Source organism: Anabas testudineus, chromosome 2 (genome assembly GCF_900324465.2).
Source record: "Anabas testudineus chromosome 2, fAnaTes1.2, whole genome shotgun sequence".
NCBI classification, from domain to species: domain Eukaryota; kingdom Metazoa; phylum Chordata; class Actinopteri; order Anabantiformes; family Anabantidae; genus Anabas; species Anabas testudineus.
In genome coordinates this window covers 28,485,729-28,506,931 of record NC_046611.1, presented here as the reverse complement: position 1 = coordinate 28,506,931, position 21,203 = coordinate 28,485,729, and the positions used below count along the sequence as shown (strand labels likewise).

General features: G+C 41.9%; 1 protein-coding gene across 2 annotated transcripts in view; it reads left to right on the top strand.

Moving 5' to 3' along the window:
• Nucleotides 1-6,116: 6,116 nt before the first annotated feature.
• lancl2 (LanC lantibiotic synthetase component C-like 2 (bacterial)) overlaps nucleotides 6,117-21,203 on the top strand; it is a 21,927-nt gene continuing 6,840 nt past the window's right edge. The window contains exons 1-8 of one of the 2 annotated variants that reach the window (XM_026362422.1): nucleotides 7,244-7,405; nucleotides 7,872-7,940; nucleotides 8,151-8,202; nucleotides 12,729-12,846; nucleotides 12,951-13,158; nucleotides 13,991-14,138; nucleotides 17,638-17,784; nucleotides 19,508-19,690. In XM_026362422.1, the coding sequence (XP_026218207.1) occupies nucleotides 7,392-7,405; nucleotides 7,872-7,940; nucleotides 8,151-8,202; nucleotides 12,729-12,846; nucleotides 12,951-13,158; nucleotides 13,991-14,138; nucleotides 17,638-17,784; nucleotides 19,508-19,690 (939 nt within the window). In that variant the 5' untranslated portion in view covers nucleotides 7,244-7,391. Of the gene's footprint in view, nucleotides 6,399-7,201; nucleotides 7,406-7,871; nucleotides 7,941-8,150; nucleotides 8,203-12,728; nucleotides 12,847-12,950; nucleotides 13,159-13,990; nucleotides 14,139-17,637; nucleotides 17,785-19,507; nucleotides 19,691-21,203 lie in introns of those variants that run through there. The other variant, XM_026362421.1, reaches the window with a different exon arrangement.

Here is a 21,203-nt window from a genome sequence, read left to right as displayed (position 1 = left end):
ATAGAGCTGTCCGTGAGCCAGGATTTCAGAGTTGGCTCAGAGTTGACAACTTGGATCAACTGTGGTGATCAAAACTGTCTTTATTAAACATTTAAAGCTACAATAAACGTGCTACTAACAAAGAAGTTGACTTATTAATTCTATCAGTTATTAATTAGTAATATGTACATGTATTGATTGGGATCATCTGTGTTCATAGTTTTTCCTTCTGCTGTCACTCGGTTGGACCATCGCAGTCACAGGAAGTGTCAGAACACTTTTAGCATTCATCCATATTTAAGCCCAACTATTCCTTGTATGAATGCTTATTTCTTGCAGTCTGTAGTCTGATCCCCAGCCAGGAATGGTTTAAATTCTTTCAAACCTCAACATCTGATTGATTTTGAGCTAAAGCTTCGACACGGTCTCGGTATCATCGGGCACTCGGGGTAATGAAGAGGCCGGCTCCCTCCTGCAAGTTGAACACATTTCCACAGTGCAGGATAAAATAGTGTGACGAGCGTTACCGAGGAGTTTGGCATTTATAACGTGGAGTCATTTCCTAGAAAGTGATGCACGCAGAGAGGTTTGCTTTTAATATAATTTAGCCCCCCAGCAGAAGCCGGACTGTGCTGCAGGGCAGAGTAAATGTAAACCTGTAGAGGAAGATGATTAATGCTGCTAACTGCAGCTGCACTTCTCCTGTGATTATAAAAAAACCATGATTTTCTCCTGTTCTGGTTCTCAGCCCCCCCACACCCACACACACACACACTCTCCTTCTGCCACCCCCTCCCCCCTCTGCAGTCTGATTGCATTGACCAGGTTTTGATTGAAACAGAGAGCTTTCTATTGATCCCTGTGAAGGCAATTGAGTTGCATTCCCCTCCCACTCTTTCATGTGCCCCCCCCCCCCCCCCCCCCCTCTTGAAGCCAACAGAGGCAACAAGGAGCAGAGGCTTTTAAAAAAACAACCACTGGGGGGCACCAAAGCCAGAGCCACTGTTTAGAAAACAGAAACAGTCCCTATGAAACAGATGAGATCTGTGGATTCTCCAGAGTCCTGTGTGATTACACAGCAGCAGCAGCAGCAGCAGCAGCGTCGTTCAGAATGAGATCAGACATAAAACAAACTTTAGTCACAGTCTGTGTTCACAAAATCATGCAAACAGATTCCTGTAAGACATCAGCTCCACCGGCGTTGCTGCATTTCCTGCTGCTCACCAACAGAGGTCAGACACACACTGCAGAAGTCTTTTACTACATGTTCTTTGTGCTCAAAGCCATCAACAGGTACAGGTCCAGTGAAAACACCTGAGAGCAGAAACAGAGCTTAACAATTCAGAGACGCCCCCCCCCCCCCCCCCTCTGTGGGTTATAGTGGTGCAGTCATTTGGTCTGTTTCAATTTGCTGATTAGGACGGATTGATTAAAAGCAGCAGGAAAAGGACTTACTTACTAAAAAAGGACTAAAATCCTTAAAACAACTGTCTTTATAACAGTGTTTATAAAAGACTAGTGTGTGTCGAACTATGTATAAAAAGATAAAAAGACGTTATCTTATAGTTTGTGATTGACTGAACACAAAAGATCAAGGTGATGGGCAGTGGGTAAGGCAGGGATAGCTGGAAGACAAGCAGGAGACCAGGGCTCCCATCACAATGATAGCAGGAGAAGACTAAAGATGCTCAGAAGGTGGAGAGTGAGCACAAAGACATGCTGAACCATCTCCAGGAGACAGGAAACGCAACCAAAGCCAGACGCAGACGCAAAATCAGCACAAAGAGATTAACGATCACCAAAAAGAGATTAAATGACCAAACTGAACATGATGACACATGATGACCACAAAACAAAACAAAATCACAGACATGGCCTCATTTAAAGTCCTTTTTTTCTGGCAGAGGGTCCTGAGGGTCCTGAGGGTCCTGTCCTGTTTTGACTGATCTGAATGATCTGGAATCATCATAGTGATATAAGAGAATGGGAATAAAAACTCACCTGAAAACTACAGTAGTTCAAAAATGATTAAACACTCACTAGAGCAGCAAATGAATGACTTAAAATGAATTCAAATTAATACGCATTGATCTGCAGCTGAAAATAGTCTCTAACCGCTAACCCAGCGTGGAGGCCGGCGGTTTTAGACGACTGTATCAAATGTGCTGTTGTAAAGATTCACATCTTCAGTGGGTTTGAGGACGTTTCATGACATTTGTAGAGAATAAATAAATCAGAATAATAGAAGATCTTTACGGTCGTGCACCACCACACTGTTCTATTGATCCCACTGCAAAGCTCCCAGATTACCTGAATGTCAGTGTTATTAAATGTCCAGTGAGCTCCGGCCATAGGTCACCGTGTTACTGCTTAGCTCAGCAGGCGTCCTGCTTTCCTCCCTGATTAATTCCTCTGTGTCTATCTGTGTGTGTGTGTGTGTGTGAGAGTGACACAAAGTGCTTTAATATAACCAGTTATTCCCTCATCAGGCTGCAACATGTTTTTTTTTGTGAGCAAACACGTACACACACACAAACACATGCTCACTCATGCACATACACACATGCACTAGTTTGGACTATTTGTCACACTTGTGTCTGTTGTGGTTTTATTTCAATAACTGTTTCAGTTACAAACCGTTAAATGATCATATTTGATGAAGGAGGTTACAGAAGGTTTTTCAACATGAACAAAACTTTTTTATTCCTTTCTCGACCATTCATCCACTCACAGCTCTGTAGGTTAGTAATAAGCTGCTTGTCCGTTAATGCATCTGTACCAATAATCCTTTAATGTCATATATGATAATATACAACCACATGGGAAATGTTACTTCACAAACACTAATGTGGATCCTCTCATGGTATACACTCACATCTGGAGGCACGGTATGAAGCTTGTGTGTGATCACGTGTGTATACTATGTAAGTGCTGGTCAGTGGGTTTAGTAAGTGGAGTTGCAGACTGAGCAGCTTGGTGCTCAGACCAGCTGATATCACCTGCACCATGTTGACGGGGAAACATTGTGCCAGTCTTGGACTGGCTGAACAATGGGTTCCTTGCTCATGTTCTTCAACCTAAATTTGGATGCTGATCAGGCACCAAGGGGACGTTCCAGGTGCTCTCGTGTTCAGAAGGAACTCAACATCTGGTGTACAAAATGGTAAACAGCTCAATAAAAAGCTGCACCTGTCTGGGAGTTTAGCATCTCAGCGCTGCCTCAGTATCCAGGTGATATCGTGACTCACAACACCTGCAACGTGAGGTTTAATGACACGTCCCAGTCACGTTTCATGCACTCTTTTTGCATAATTCTGACTGCAGCTGAATCTCTGCTCTTCACTTGTAAATCCCACCACAAACCACAATAACCAGCCTCCTTGTTCTAAACCTGTGGTCTAAGTGTTTTCTGGCTATTTCTGGTAGTAAATAATCAATATTACATCTAGTATCCGCCAACAGAACAGGAACGCTGCACTTTTATCTTAACCCCAGGTGCAGAGCTAAGTCAAGCTGGATTGTTTTATCCTGGTTGATGCTGTAACACAACTGAAGGCTTCCACTTGCTCTCTTGACTTCTTTTAAAACCTTTTCTATTTGTGAATCTGAAGACATCCAGGTTGTAGTGAAGCTCTCCCGACAGCTTGCTGGTTTCTCCGCTGATTTTAAAACTGCATTGTGTATGATGACACTCAACTCTAACCTGTATCTGTGTCTCTCCAAATGATTTTTGACTTCAATTTGATCAACTTCTAATGTTGCTCTAGTTCTGCTGGATAAAGTAGTATCATAAAACTGAAGTAAAGATACAAGAACACACACACATGCTTGTTTTTTTAGGATCACCTCCAGCACTCAGCCTCCTGACACATGAACACAGGCAAAGGTAGACATACTGTATGATCACGCAGCAACACTATAGGTGTGTGTGTGTGTGTGTAAATGTGTGTTGTGCTTGGTGAGACAGGCAGATGAATTAGCCTTCGATGAAGCGAGGTAATGAGTGATTTGAAGCTCCGCCATGACGCCGCAGCAGCTTTAGTTTTTCACATTATACCAGCACATCTGTGTGATCTGCATAAAAAAAAAAACATTTCTTCCACTATTACTGCAGCGATAATTCATTTGTCTCATGTCTAGCTGAGAAAAAAGACTGATCTATGAGATTGCTAAGGTAAGGCGTCTTCTCACCTCACACACACACACAGTGAGAGAAAAACGCTGAGCCAGCCATTCTGGCCTTCGCCCTAAAGGAGCTGTGTATTGTTATGGAAATGCAAATGTGTGTAAGTGCCAGCAAAGATAAGAATGGATCTCCTTTCCCTATGGGGCAAGAGAGGAAAAGAGCAAATGATCATGTAATGGTTGATAATGTCATCGTTTGTCATAAATTGCCCCAAAGTCCCTCCAGTGAGTCCAAACTGTAACACGAGCGCAGTGACTTTCCTCTGCTTCTAGTTCCACTTCTGATGAGTGTTTATCTTAATGAAAACCACTGGATGTAGGGGCAAAGTGCTCGCTCTGTGGATCCTATAACACCTTGTGTTGGATTGGACCTGTGAGTTGGATTTTCAGACACGGTCTTGTGTGTCTAAACTCACTGCACCAAAAAAAAAAAAAAAAACCCCACAGCCCCAGTGTTATTTCTCTTTTCAAGCAGTTTCAACCTGCCTGTGAATTTAGTGCTGAATTGAGACGACATGATCCTGAACTGACGGCTCGTATGGATTTCATCATTTTCTATTGTCGTGGAGCAAAAGCAGAACGTAATCTTAATGTCAGTCAGTTCATCAGTGAACACGTGTTACACGTCCTCATTTTGTGACATCCTAATGGGACACGGTGCTGAGTACTGGATCCCAGTAGGAGGCGTCAAACTAAGTATGCTCCTGAAAATCATGAATGATTTGAATTTCTATTTTAATGCTGATGTAACACGCTCATCAAAAGGTTCAAATCTGTGTACTAATCTTTAACAGTGAAAGGAAAAGACAAAAAGACGCCATCCAGTGCTGCTCTGATTGACCTTGTAGGAGATTATTGCAACTGATGAGTTTCCCACAGAGTCACTGCTGTTACATGCATTTGGAGCCGGTCTCCAGAGGGATTACACTATCATTACTGCTCTTCACGATTTGATCAAAAATCTCCCACTGAGCAGTGAATCAAGAGGAAGAGGAGTTCAACGGCAACATCATCAGGCAGCAGCTTGTTTCTTTTTCAAACCACGGTCAAGCTTTCACAGTCATACACATCACTGTTAGAGCTTTTTAACTCTTATAGTGCTACTGACAAATAACATGCTGTAGGTAGGAGAACTTTGGAGCGCTGGGATATGACTAATCACTGGTAGATCATGTTCTGGAAGGACAGAAACAGATCACACAAAGTTTCACATGCCACATCCAGCTGAAGCCGCTTCAGAGGTTGTGTTGGGCCGGACTGGATCGCTGCAGTGCTGTTTGGAAGACAGCAGCCATAAGGGAGAGTGATAGGAAATTGTCTCATCATGTGCCGTTAGAGCTCTGATCTCACTGATTGTTCTAGTGGGATCAGGAAATCCTTTGTGAGCCTTTAGGTAGAGTGCTCTCTGACATCATTACTCACATGGAGCTAAAAGTGTTCCTTTATAAAACCCCTGAGATCTGTTGGAAGTGATCATGTGCCACACCCAAATGTCACAGGCAGCGTTTCCATGCTTGTAGCATGCAGAACTGTAAAAATGATGCATGTTGAAGCAGGAGGAGAAAGAAAGTGACAGAGAGGGACAGAGAGGGACAGAGGGACAGGAGGAGGGGATGAGAGGCGACAGGGGGAGGTGGTGGGAAGTGTGGGAGCGGTGTGGTGCTGTTGGGGGGGGCGGATTTGTTTGCTATATTGCCTAATCCCGGCAGCTCAGCATCACACGCCAGCACCATCTGTCACCATTCACATTTGGAGTCATCTGCCTGGACCGGACCGGTGCGTACTGACCAGTGCCGCTTAGTGCAGGCGGGTTCCGGCGGAGGAGGCTGGGTTCGAGAGGGGTTTGGCACACACACACCCCCCGCGTCCCTGACTGTCCGTACATAGCGTACGGGCTTTGTGTGGTGGTGGGGGGGGGGACGTGGGTTCTGATTTGCCAAACAGCATCAGCAGCACTCTGATGGATCGGTGCGCGCAGAGAGGAGCGGGGAGCCTGAAGAAGAGGGAGAGACGCGGAGCAGCGAGCTGATGCGGTGACACATGGCTGCTTGTGCCGCCTGCACGCTCTGACTGCGGCTGCTACTTTCCTCTGACCGGGAAACAGCAGCGACTGGAGCCTGGGATGCGGAGCGACGCTGCTGGAGGCTGCAGCAACCACCGAGCAGGACCGAGCACACAGACCGGGGACCGTGCGGACCGCTGATCGCAGAGCCTGCTCATCATATTGCCCTGTGGTAAGCCCCACTCCGGCTCCACTTGTCATTACCTGCAGTGTTGCAGCCAACAAAGATGGATTTAACAGGGAACACAGAGTAGACACAGTGTCTCAGTTTCCCCTTATGATCCGCATTTTATTGTTTACACCCGACTTTCACATTTTATTTTATATTTGCCACCAAAACAAAGGAAATTCAGCTATTTTTTTTTATTTCATAAATGAACCATTACTGCGGCCTGGATGGGAAGCTTAACCTACTCAAGGTGACATTTATCAGCTAAAGTTTAATGTCTTCACTTAATGTCTCAATAATGATCAAACGGCGGTCATTTGTTTTATTAGGATTTATTTGAAAGTTTCAGAGCATCAAACTGTGTCTTTACTGATTTCCTAATTAAAAACTCAGCCTTTAGTCCGATTTATTAACTACAACCAAAATAATGTGCTGCTGAAATAAATGACTCATAATTTCTTTATTTAATTATTTGTTTTCTGGCTAACATCGATATAGAAAACCTATCAAACAGTGCAGGCAATCAACCCGGCTACTGAATGAGAAGTCTGTTACTATAAAACTGTCCGCTAGTTTGTATTTCATTTATATTACTATTACTTATTATTATTATTATTATTACCACATTAATAGCTCTTCTCTGTTTAAGCCATCATTGACATTTCATTTAAACTTGTAATTCATTGAAACGTTCAGCTCTGTTCAGCTCCTATAAATGCATCTTTTCTTATTTCATATCTATTTAATTCTCACTCTGTGTGTTTTAAACTTAAATTAATTCGCTCCTCTGTCGCTCACCGTCTCAGGCTGTCGGAGCTTTTTATCCCTGCCGAGCCGCCGTAGCGATGGGAGACACTGTGTCCAGGCGGCTGAAGCTCATCTCGTCTCCGGAGGCAGAGATGGAGGAGCGCTGTTTCCAGAACCCGTTCCCCGACTGGGACCAGGGAGCCCTCACCTCCAACTCCGGAGCTGACGTAGATTACCGTGACCCGTTTGATGCCGAAGGAAAGGTGAGCTGTTTCTCTCTGGCAGCACTTTTAAAACATAATGTCCGACGTGCTAACAGAAGCTAGCCGCAGCCTGGCCCGGACTTTAAGTTGTGTCGTAGCTGCTAAAATTGTCTCCAGCGTCGTGAGTGATTGGATTATTTAGTAGGTATTTCATATCTATCTGTAATGTTTGGTGTATTATGGTGGCTACTGCATTTAGGAGAAGTTTATCACATACAGAGATAAACTTCTGGCGATTTGCTCGACATTAGTTGAGTCTCACAGCTGAGGATCAATTGACTGACCTGAACTTAATTTAATTTAATTTAATTTAATTTAATTTAATAGCGTCCGTCATCACTCAAATATGTTTGAGTGGATGTATATGTACTTATGTTTGAAGTGTCACCGAACTAGATATTAAACTAGGCATCATCATTACTTCATGACTGCACAAGTCAAACGCTGGTTTTCTAATCATGTGCAGAGCTGGTTCTGATCCAGTCCTGATCCAGTCCTCATCCAGTCCTCATCCAGTCCTCCAGGATCATCCCTGGTCAGTGAAGTGGTCAGCGGTGGTACTGCTACTTCCGCCTTGATCACGTGACGCACAATGGCCCAAAAAGAGTCTTATAAATAGAGAATCGTTGCCAAAGGGGAAAAACCTTTTCTGAGTATCACAAACCATGTGAACTCACCTCATCCAGTGTCTTATATCAAGTAGAGCTGCAGGATTATTGTATTTCCTGTCTCTCTTTTTGGACAGTGCTCCACTCAGGAACTTTTGGTGGACTGAACGGGTTCCATGTTTCTATCAGGTATCCAGTCCTCATAATGCAATGTTATCTGCTTAATGTTATCTGCAATGCAAAGTGACCAAGTGAGCCTTTATTAACGTGAACGCCGTGTTTCAGCTGTTTACCTTGAGCTCGTCACAATCAAAGATAAATCTCTGCAGTGAAAAAATAAAAAAACGTCTTATGTTTGAGTCTTGAAAACAGCTGTGTTGTGTTTTGGTGCTACATAAGGTTTATACACCTAAATCTTTGGGCTGGATTTCCCAGACTGTGTCTCAGATGCACAAAGCGACACACCCATAACAACTCTCTAAAATTACAAGCAGGAAAATATACTGAGAAGCTCATTCACTCACTTTCTGGTTGCCCATTAGTGGGTGTTGTGCATCATATTTAAAGTGCTGCCTTTTGGGGTCTGACCGTTTCTAAAGTGCAGAAGACCTGCACTCTGCACTGTCCTGTGTACAGCACAGTGTTAATGATTACAACTTGCAAATGCTATTGAAAGTGATGCTGCAGTACAGGCCATTAGCATCTGCTCCGGGGAGTCTTCCATTGACTTCTTGTTTGAAATGTAGACACAAAGAAAAAAAAAAAAAACTAAGAGGAAAAACATTTCTCTCATAACTTCCTACAAAACTCACTGTAATAAATACTTTAGCTGTTTTCTCATCATTTTGAGGTTGAAGAACCCCCGGACCATTTGCTGTAAGATGATTGTGCATCGTAGTTGTGCTGGTGTAGTAATGTGCCATCATCTGAGTTTTACAGGGCACTATTTTTATAGTTCTCTGTAATCGAATATGTCCGTGTGTTGTTTTAGACCTAGTTCACGTGCTGCATACTTTGTCTGCAAAAGATGGAAAAATATTTTTGCACTGGGAGCCACATAAGCAAATAACGTGATGACTACTGCTACTGAAGGAGAAAAAGACAAAAAATAAGAGCAATGTATATAGTTTAGAGAATCCCTGATGCCAGCAAAGACTGTAAGGTGTGATCATAGATGCAGCACAAACAGCGCTGGAGCCAACGTCAGATATTCACTGAGTAATGGAAACCTTATCAAACCAGTATTAAGAGCTGGGCCTTCATCAAGATCAGTGACAGAGGACAGGAAAATAATAGAGCATGGTGATGAGAGAAAAGGGGGTCACAAAAAAAAAAAAAAGTAAGAACACTGATTTAGTTCAGAGTGATGACCACTAACAGAGGAGAGAGGGACAGTCTACACGACAGCTGAGTTGTGTTGTTTTACATAATGAGATTGTAATAAGACGCTAGAAGCCACTTCTTCCTTTTCTGCATCTGGAAAGAACAGTATCCATAATATAAAGGCACACGGAGATCTCCATGATGACTGATGAATGAATGGCAAGGATACATTTTTGACTTTTCTACCAGATGAGCCTTTATTAGGACGTCTGTTTACTTACATGCATTTGTATTCAAACAGATGAATGGGTTATATTTTCAGGTTGTCCGACAAAATAAGAAGGAACACTTTGAAGTAATTTCCCACAATTTTCACTTTGGACTTTGTGATGAGCTGTTTAAATTTAGATGGTCAAGGTCAATGTGGACTCATGGATGAACTGATTAGAATATGAATCTGGACAAACATGCATGTTAAACAGCACTTTAACTGGTACTGTGTACAGTATATGTGTGTACAAGATAAACCCAAATACTTCAAGCAGCCAGTGAAGCGTTATAAATTGTGTGTAGTACTGTGTCATGTAGGGGCTGCAGGCCGAGCTTTAGGCTTCCAGTCTGGTAGCTATTCTCCCCCTTGGCTCTTCTGAACACCCTATTGTTACACTAAACAGTAACATTTATTCTTGTGAACCAGTCCTGTTTGTCTCTGCTTTGTTCTTTCCTCTACCATCGATCCCTTCATCCACAGATGACCACAGCAGTGAGTCAGAACAGAGAGAACAAACAGGCTTGGTCATAATCCTGGAGGACAGGGGGCACACTCTGGCTAAGCTACCCTAAAAGGTTGTCTGTTCCACAAGAACTGTACTGTACGGGGTTAGCTGTTTTTTTGCCAGGGTGTGCATTTTATTAGTCAGTTTATTAGTAATTGATCAAAAATTTATACAATAATGGCAGTTTTAGGTAATAAAAACTTATAACGTGCACCAAATGTAGCAATTGTGAGGCTGCTTTTCTTAGATTTTTGTGAATTGATCATTAATGATAATTGTCATATACAATCCTCTATATTCCTCATAGTCCATCATGCATAAGTAAAATGGTGAATTCAGATGCAGACATGTATCCGTTTGTGAAAAACAGTTGGCACAGGCCTGGCTGGCAGCTGATAAACATATTCTCTAAGAGGTTCCTTCTAATTTATCATGATAGTGGAGTAAATGGACCCTGGGTTGAAATAGTCAAATAGTTCCTGCGTTCCTTGTGCAGTTCCAGGCTCCCATTTGTTTGTTTGTGGAAGTGGTTAGTGAGAGACACTCACTGAAATCTCTGTAGCTGCATTCATTTAGGCTCCCAAGCCTTTCTTTTAATACAGTCATACACTCTACACTAACTGAACAGTCTGTAGAGAAATAATTAACTCTTTATCTACGATTAAACCCACCTTTGAAGCCTGGTCTGACCTACGCTGTTAAGTGTGTAAAGTTGAAATGGTGCCTGGTGGAAAATAACTCTATTAACATAATGTGTTTCTTGCAGTGAATCCTAATGATGAGTTTGGATTATGACCTGCTGACTGATATCTGAGAAATGATTAGGCCTTCAACTTCTGCTAGTATATAAAGGAAAACACACACTTTTAGGTGTTTTATGACTTATGGAATTAGCAAAGCAGATGTAGACCTGCAGCTCGCTGGTCTGCTTAAATTATGTCGATGGAAAAAAATCATTTGGAGCCATCAGAGTACGTAAGCCGTGCAGCAGCCTGTTCCAGTAGGTCTATTCCTAGTGAGGCATTCTTCTTTAATTTATTTTCTTTTGTCTAATTCTGTTCGTGTAGTTGATTAACCAGTTTAGGAAATTAAGTTATACCTTCTCAGATCATGTTGTTCTTCATTTTTACTTGCTGCTCCATCACCATTGAGCCATCCCTTCTTTACACTTGGGATCAGCTCATCGTACTGAGGACAGCCTGCGTTGTTCGGGACTTTAAATGTTCCAGGTCAAAAGGGGGACAGCAAGTGGATACAGGGGAGGCAGAAAACGTTGAGGTGAAAATAAAGAACAGAGAAGAGTGATATGAAGAAGAAAGTGAAAAGATTTAAGCTGCATCTCCGCTCTCTGATTATGGGCAATGTGAGGTGACTGGACGTGGCTGCATGACTTGTTCAAATTCCTCCATCCACTAACACCTCCACTGCATGTGGCATCATACTGACCAGTGGCTCTGACCCCACACATTATGAAGGCTTTTGAGAGGCTGATCCTGGAGTCCCTCCGACCTCTGGTCAAACCCTCACTTGATCCCCTCCAGTTTGGAGTGAAGGACGCTGTTATACATCTGCACCTACACCTACCTGGACAAGGCTCTGGGCTTAGTGTGGACTATGTTTTTTGACTTCTCCGGTGCATTTAACACCATTCAGCCTAATTTCATGGATCATGGACTACCTCGCCGTCCCAGTACGTCTGACTGCAGAACTGTGTGTCTGACACTGTGGTCTGTAGCACAGGTGCTCCACAGGGGAAAGTTCTGTCTCCATTCCTCTTCACCATGTATACATCTGACTTCAGGTACAAATCAGAGTCCTGTTCTCTGATAACTCTGCAGTTGTAGGATGTATTCAAGGTGGAGAGGTCACAAAGTCCCAGGGAGTGGTGGACACTTTGTGGACTTGTGTGGACTCGACCATCTCAGCCTTAATAATGGTAAAACAAAGGAGCTGGTGATGAATTTCAGAAAATGTGGGAGTTCTGTCACTCCCCTCTCTATATCAGAACCATAAAAAAACCTCACAGTACCAATGTTAGCACAAGTTACTAAACGTAGTTTGGAGGTGTGGACTAAAGCTACTTCGACTTCAACTTTTTGAGTTTGTGCCACATGAGCAGAATACGCTCATGTGAGCCATGCCTCGCCAGAAGGAGCTTTCAGAGGATCTATGATCAAGAGTTTTTGATTTACATTTTCCTTCTGTCTGAATTGAGAGCAACTGTAACAAGGCAAAACAACTTTCCTCTTGAATTAATAGTTGGTCAGTTTTTACAGAAATAATAATAATAATAATAATAATAAAATGTAAAAATACTATTAACATATGAAATTATTTTAATATATATAAGTACATAAAACGAATGATAATATTGGTGATAGGTTGAGATTCTCATTAATATTATATTATTAATATTAACATGTTACAGCTCCAACAAATGTTTATTTTCCTGATTGATCATTTACTTTAGTCATTATTTGGTTTGTTAGTTGTCAGTCGCCAGTTTCTGCTCAAGTTGACAAGTATGTAATGTAAGACTTAAGAAAACGGGTCGACAGGCGATGTAATGATTTGTAAGGCAATGCTTCGTTTATAAATGTGCCCTCTGCTCCTTAGGTTAGTGCATCGTTTCACAAGAAGGTCCAGAATAAGATCAAAGATCTGCTCCAGCAGATGGAGGAGGGCCTGAAGACCGCTGACCCCCATGATTTCTCAGCGTACACTGGCTGGACAGGTCTGTCGCCAGCAGCATTAACTGTAACACACCTAAGACTAGAGCTGATCCTCAGTGAACAGCCACTCCACAGTGTTAGTGTATATGTTCTCTCTCCATCACAGGTATTGCCTTGCTGTACGTGCAGCTGCACCGGGTGACCCAAGAGGCCTCCCACCTGCAGAGAGCACTGGACTATGTGAAGAGGTCCATGAGGATCCTGAATGGACGCAAGGTGACATTCCTGTGTGGTGATGCAGGGCCGCTGGCAGTGGGTGCCGTGGTCCACCACAAGCTCAACAACACTGCTGACAGTAAAGACTGTCTTTCTAGGTAAGTATCTGGATGTTATTGGGTGTACAGATGTATAGACACCCTGCTTGTTTAAAGTTTTACCTACTGTAGACTCATGAACACAGATGTTCGCCAGTTTTAATGATGCCTTCAGATCTTTGTCTGTCATTCAGGTTTAATGAGTGTTTGTTCTGTCCTTGTTCCTGGCCTAACTTCTTGTTAGAGTAGCCACAGTCAAGTGTCTCCATTTGTAGATTGTTTAACTGTAGACTGGTGAATTTCTAAAGTCACTGACATCACTTTGTCACCCTTTCCAGCTTTATGTAAATCAGTAATTCTTGATCATAGATCCTCTGAAAGCTTCTTTTGATTGAGGTATGACTCACATAAGTGTATTCATCTTGTGCGGAGCAAACTCAAAAAGTTATGTTTCAGTTAAGAATGGTTTTTGTCAGTCAAAGTAGTTTGAAATGTTCTTAACTTATGCTAACACGTCAGCCCAGTTAGCTTTTTAGAGTTCCTTTTTTTAAAGGTTCACATACATTTTCCATTCGCACTGTGAGCTTTTTATGGTCAGATCAGATCAGAAGACTGCAGGTATGTGAAATTCCAAAAGGTTCACATACTTTCTTTTGCTGCTGTATATAAGTTAATATGGGAGGCAGACAGGCAGGAAACATGAGGGTATGAGAGAGAAGAGGTTATGACGTGCAACATTGGTTCACAGCCAAACTCAAACCGTGAATGTTGCAGTAAAGTACAGAATGTGCTGTGATGATTTGGCATTCATGTTTCTCCTGCATATTCATGTCTGATACGGAAATATCAGCGATATTTGAACTACTATTAAGAGCCGCTGTTTTTCTGTCAGACTTCTCCAGCTACAGCGCTCAGTTCTGAGTCCTGACTCTGAGATGCCAGATGAGCTGCTGTACGGCCGGGCCGGCTACCTTTATGCTCTGCTCTACATTAACAAAGAGATTGGAGCCGACACGGTGGATGAGGCCACCATTACAAAGGTGAGATTAGGACCTGCATGCTTTTTATTTCTTAAATATTTACGGTTGAACCTGTAAAAACTGCTCGGTGCTAGCTTTAGTTCTTATGTTGTGGAAAACCTCACTCACCACACATTATAATTAAATTAAATATAATTAAATAAAAGTCCGCAGCAAAGACACTGTTTACCTGTTTATGCTGGCGTGTCCCTGGCACTCTGCTCCAACGTTATACAACAGATTCAGTCTCTTAAGTAAATCCACCTGTCATTCCCAAACTCGGTTTGAACACTGCTGCCTTCTCCTTCACTTGGCATTAGTACAGCTACCTGTGGTCTCCACTGCAGAGCAGCTGATTATTCAGGAGCTCAGTCACTCTCTCGTTTTCTGAAATACCGCTCACCTGGCTTAGCTTGAGACAAGCAGCTTGGAAATCATATAAACTGAATTCTTATCATTATTTTCTTTTCAGTGAATAACTCATTAAATGGTGTGATAGCCAACATTAATCCTGCATCCTACATAAAAAATAGAAAACATGGTTGTTGTTTGTTCCATGTATTAATCTACAGGAACTAGGTTAGGTAGGTCTGTTATGTGAGTGTGCAAACTGAGATCTTAATACTTAAGTACTTACATAGTAATACAGTTTTAGTACGACTCATCATCTTTTGCTGTTTAGACCATTTTCATTCAGATAAATTAGGTAAATGTGTTCAAAGAGCATCTTCAGATCACATTTTTTATCTGTAAGGCTGCTGTCATTGAACAGAGACAAGAGACAACAGTGGTAGTGGTAGTACCAAAGCAGAGGACTCATACACACAAACACACGAGTTAAAATCTCTCCACACTCGCTTAATATTCACACATATTTTGAATATTTGCCTAAGTACACACTCTGTGCAGAAACTGCAGGACCAGCTGTCACATTTGTTAAAGTGCCAAGGAAAAGCTGTACACACACACACACACACACACACACACACACACACACACACACACACACACACGGGTACGCATTGGACAGAAGGACTGAGAGAGAAGGCAGCAGCAGTGGGTCCATGGTGCTAATGCTGCCTTCAGAAGTTTCAGCTTGAGGTATTATTATGACTAATGAAATAATAAACATGTTGAAGCTGTAGCACTGCACCGCACTTCATTTCACCATCAATTACGCTCGTATACCTGTCACCAGCACACGCTGCAGTCTGTTTCACCAAACAGTGGCTTTGCTCCAGGGAGCAGTTTAGAGAAGATTTTGTTCTTTTCTCTTATCTTGGTTTTGAGAGACTTTTTCTTCTTGATGTGAAATTTTTTTGTAGTTGATGCGATCCCTCCTCTTCTCTCTGAGGTGTGTCCGTCTGTCTTTTTAGCCTATTATTGATAGGGTTCTGCTCAGTCTGGTTATCAGCACTTGTCTTCTGACAGCTTGCAGTGTTTGTCCACCTGCTTACAGACGGATTAAGATAAGATAAAATAGACTTTATTAATCCCTGAAGGGAAATTCAGGTTATTATTAATTAATAATACAGGATTAATACAGGACTACTACTCTGTTTGTTATGTTTGTTAAATTAGTAAATGAAATGTTGAATTATATGTTGTTTAATTAATGCAATGACATTTCTCAGCACATACAACGATACTCTCGGTCAGACAGACTCTGATCAGAATGTTGCCTTTTGTATAAGAAGCATTTGTAGAAGTGACAAAGCTCAACTGAGGTGCTGAATATACTTTGAAACTACTGTATATGTTGCTGGTTACAAACCAGCAGGCTGCATGCCAACCTGCAGCCATTGCTTACATCAGCATAAATTGACAGCACTGAGACCCTGAGCCTCTGTGTTCCTGTCGTTCCATCAGTTTTAGATATCAGAGTTTCAGATTTTGTCTTGACACTGAAACCCACTCCAGATGCAAAGGAATAAATGGAATTTTCTAGGCCGTGCTGTCCAGTTTTCTCTGTGCTACACCCCAAAGGCTTTGATAAGTTTACGGTAATGAAACTGCAGTAAACAGAACAGTTTGCCACCTGAATTAAGTTACATTTCCTGCTTTTAAGAAAAAGGGAGGCAGGCAGATGCAGGAATGGCCGTATAGTTGAGTATAGATGTATAGGAGTGAAGGGATGTGTGAATTAACAAGCTGGCTGTAAATCTCCTCTGTCATGGGGGAGGTATTGCTGTTGTTGCAGAACTCTCTCCATCTTGCATGGGGACACCATAAACTGCTGACTCAAAACCCCCAGCCCCTACACCCACACCCACACCCACACACACCCACACACATATACACATATTGTATATGTTATATAGTGTAACCAGTACAGCCAGTATAGCTTGTAAAAAATCTTCAGCACAGCCCTGATATGAGTGTTAAATCCAACCATCGGCCAAACAGAAAACCATTATGTGGTTCTTAAACAGCCATTTAGAATTGAATCAAATCTCTACATAGGAAAACACAAATGCATACACAGCCAATTAGATGAGTCATCGACAACACAGCCTCCTAAAAATGTTGTTTAATCTATTTCAAAGTGGTAAAATGTCCATACACACATCTGCAAACATTAACTTAATGGATTTAATTTGTTTTGTTACAATATTCACATTATTATTGCAATGTCACACACTAAAGGCTGGAAAGATTTTCTGACACAAGATATCTTCATCATGTCTCTGCAAGAATGGAACACTTCCCAATTATAGCAGGCAAAGCTGTTTGGTAGCATATAGATGGATTTCTTAAGAAACCGGACTGCGTGGTAGAGGGTTTATGTTCCACAGTATGGTTGATACTCAGCAGCTTACTCCATCTCTGCTGGTACTGGCTGTTCAGGTGCACACGATGAGCAAATTCAAAGTGATCATCAGCCACATTAATGATGAGTAATCAAATATTCATTACAAATGAACAATATAAAAGTGATTTTCATTTACATGCATTGAGCCATATGAATTGTAATTGTAACAATTTAGCTAAATGTCTGTAGTTTTTACTCTACGGTTCTCCTTCACCTCATTGAACATTCTGCGTTGTAGCTGCAGTACCAGTTCATCTCCATCTATAGACAATATGTCTGACTGTGGAGTGGACTAATGAATGTCCAACCCTTTAAGATTACTCTGTAACTCTTTCAGCTACATGTGCATCTGTATGTGAGGACTGGCTCACTCCAGCTGATGCTGTTACAAACATTCTGGATTTACAGAGTGAAGCCTGAGCAAGGACAGGACTTCTTGGTTACCTTGTTTTATTCAATGTATTTGTATTTACTATTAACTAGCCATTTTAATGAAACATGTGTTTCCTGACATTGCTCTGCCACTCTGAATCTGTTACATTTGTCGTAGTTCCAGTTTAACTGTTCCACTGTTGTGGAAATGTTGTCTCTCTAACTTCACAATATATCATTACACAATGTCAACACAGACCACATTCAGTTCCCAGAAGAAATGAAAAGCACTGATATTCTGATAAATTCAGACACGTCATTTTCTCCCTTCTCCAGGTGGTGACAGCCATCGTGGAATCGGGGAAGAACATGTCAGCCGAGCAGAAGAAGACGGATCGCTGCCCTCTTCTCTACGAATGGCACAAGAAGCAGTACATCGGCGCTGCCCACGGCATGGCTGGCATCTACTACATGCTCATGCAGGTAAGGGAGGATGTGAGATCAGTTGGTGGAGGGTTGTGGTGTGTGTACAAACATTGTCTTTGCTGCGCAACTTAAGTGTGTTCTTTTTGTTAGTTAATTTTTTTTCTATATTGCCATGGTGTAATATGAATCCCATTTGAATTGATGCTTTTGCTGGATAAGAAACCACATTTCCCATAAAGCCTGGTGCAGTGAGGATAATCGTGTTCCGCCAAATGTTACGCCATTTTCTTCATGATACTGTTGTCATAATGGATTGAGGATGTATTGATGGTTAGATGCTAAACTTCTTACGGTCTTAAATTAGCCAGTGATTCGACTTCATTATTTGGCATGAGAGCAACATTTTGACTGGTGGAGCTGTGCTAACAAAATGCAGCAAGAAACATTAATCAGTTGGTCAGTGCCTTAATGATAGTGTAGTGTCTTGGAGGGTCTTATTGTCCTGGGATGAGGGCCAGTGGAGCTGCTAACTCCTACAGCCAGACATCACATAAGTGCTGTTGGCTGCTTTGCTAAGTCAGTTCTTTAGTGAGACACGGAGAAAGAGAAAAATAGGTGGAATACATCATTTATCTAAATTATTAATCCTGTTCACTTTATTCACTTTGGATCTGTGTTTGTTTAGTGTCGGACATCTGCAGTAAACTTTACTAATTTAATATTATACAGTGACATTTCCTTAAGTAGCACAATAGTGCCACTTGGGTTTTTGGGTGTTGGGTGTGTTTTGATGTTTTCATTGGAAACAGGCTACAGAGGTTAATACTGTGTGCTGTGTCTCTGTTCTGGTTCATTGGTTTTGTCATTAACACACTGAACTGCTCCTTGATGGAAATGAATAATTCATTCATGCATCAGTCTGTGGGGGAGTCCATTTAGAACAGTTAAAGCATCTGCTTTGTGTTGTCCTTTTGTTGTTTAGTGTTAGTAATCACCATTACAGCGTACAGTCATTTTGAAATGCTGCTTCAGTGTTTCTGATAATAAAGCTTGAAAAATGTATTTTTAAATGGTTAAATGATACATGAAATGGTTAAATATGTAACCAAACATAAATCATATGAATTTGACATTTGTCAAAAAATGCATATTGTATTTTAGGGTACTGGGCTCAAAAGATTTCTGTGTGGAGTTTGCATGTCCTCTCCCTGCTTGTATTGGTTCTGTACACGCCAGCCAACAGGAGGACTTCGACACTAAAACACAGTTGACTGAATAGTAAAAAATAAACTTTACTGTATGTTACATACACAGACTTTATATACAGTATATGGCTACATACTGTGCCTGTTGCTAATGCTTAAATTAGTTTTAGACAGTGACCTGTGACAGTGACAGGTGCAAGATACCACAAAATAGAAAACACATTAACAGTATGATTTCACTTTTGTCATTGTTTTTTGCACCTTTACTGTACATTTCTCCACACAGAGTATTTCACTCCCCTTGTTTATATTGTTTTTCTTCTTGCCTAATTAGCCACAGAAGAGTAGAGGGAATGTCCTCTGGGTGCGGCTGAGCTGTGTTCCAGTTTCGGGCCCCACTGGGCTCCTTTTTTTTACATCTCAGAACAGCTGGTGAAACACCAAGGCTGTGAACGTCTGCTCTGGTCTATCGTAGACCATTTCAGCACCTTCACATGTTACATGGATGAAACGTGTTGCTTCATCAAAACATGGCAGAAATTAAAATAAGCTCAATTTCTATCTAATGTCTTCAGCCAGGAGCAAAGGTCCATCCAGACATCCTGTCAGAGCTGGTACGCCCCAGCATCGACTACATCCGCCACAAGAGATTTCGCTCTGGGAACTTTCCATCATCACTGAGCAACGAGAGTGACCGTCTGGTTCACTGGTGCCATGGAGCACCTGGCGTCATCCACATGCTCATCATGGCTCATAAGGTGAGACTGATCACAAGGACATCTGAACTGACCAGCCATTAAAGCTATTACCTCATGAAGCCACCATCTACAATACATGGACAACACTGGCCCCTTGTGGCTCTACACTGTATGGACAGTATATTGTGTTACATATACATAGAAATGTGTAGTTTGGTGACATTTTAAAGCAGCAGCTGTTAAAGAGGTTAATGTATCAAACACACACACATTAACTTAACATTAGGGAACTTGTGAGTATGAGTCTCTGCACACACACACAAACATAATGCAGTAATGCATTGTAGGTTAATTTCTTCTTTTCTTGGCAATTACAGTAGGGAGCCACTTGACAGCTAATGCGCTGCTATTCTGGAGTTCTCATGCCTCTCATTAATACCGAGACTCTTTGGCTCCACACGGAGAACAAAGCACAATGGGAGACACGATTGCTTATCACTGTCTCACTATGAGCCGAACACACAACAAATCTGCCATTTGTTGTTGCAGGAGGAGCATTTCAGTGGCTGCGTGTAGTTAGTCAGTGGAACATTTCAGGTCAGCCTGAAGCTGTTTGCATACAGCCTCCCATTTGACACTGTGGTAATTACTGTGTGATGTAGTCATTATCAGAAAACATGAACATATTCCTAAAATCATTTTTCACTGAGTGATGCTAATGGAAATCTGTTACTATAATTGAGTGATTGTCTCTTGCACACAGAGAAGCTACGAGCATTACTGCTAATACAGGAAAATGTCCAAGCCTGTAAGGAGTGCTTCATCACTCCTGTTGCTATGCAACACAGAGCTTATCAACATACATCTAAAGATAAATTGTCTCACCTCAAAGGTCCCATCACCAGGTCATTATTAATGTGAAGGCCAGTGTGGTCTGTGATTGCATTTTTCAGTTACGCTCATTAGCGCAGAATAACATCAGCTCAGTCTTCCAGGAAGTGCAAGTGCCTGATTCATAAGAACTTTAAAGGTGTATTCAATCAGCGACTTGTTACCACTGCCTCAGATAGTTAGACTGTTCCCAGCTCGCCATCACAGCTCACTGTGGCCATAGAAACCACTCAATTCAGCAGCTCATTTCAGTGGCAGCTGTGTTCCATGAATTCCACCGCTCTTCACCAGCAGTGAACAAACACGGGCACAATAAACGGCAGGATGTTAGTTAGGCTTTAGACTTTTCTAAGCATCTCTTCCATGTTGGAGTAGGTGGAGCACAGCAACCTGTAGCATATGGAGATGCTGTTAGTGAGATTGGATGTACACTCTCCAAACACTCTCTATAATAGTCGCCATGTGTGTCCTAGGTAGTGGCACAAAGTGGACCATGTTGACAACAGTGGCTCCATCATTAACACTGCTATAACTGATTTAAAGATCCATTCAGAAAATTAGAACGCCGTGTATGTGGATTGATGAAACTCTGTTTTTCTCCAACCAACATTACATGAACAGAGGTTTCTATGTTACATGTGAAAGGTGGGGCTAGTAGGGAGAGAAATGAACTTTCACTTTA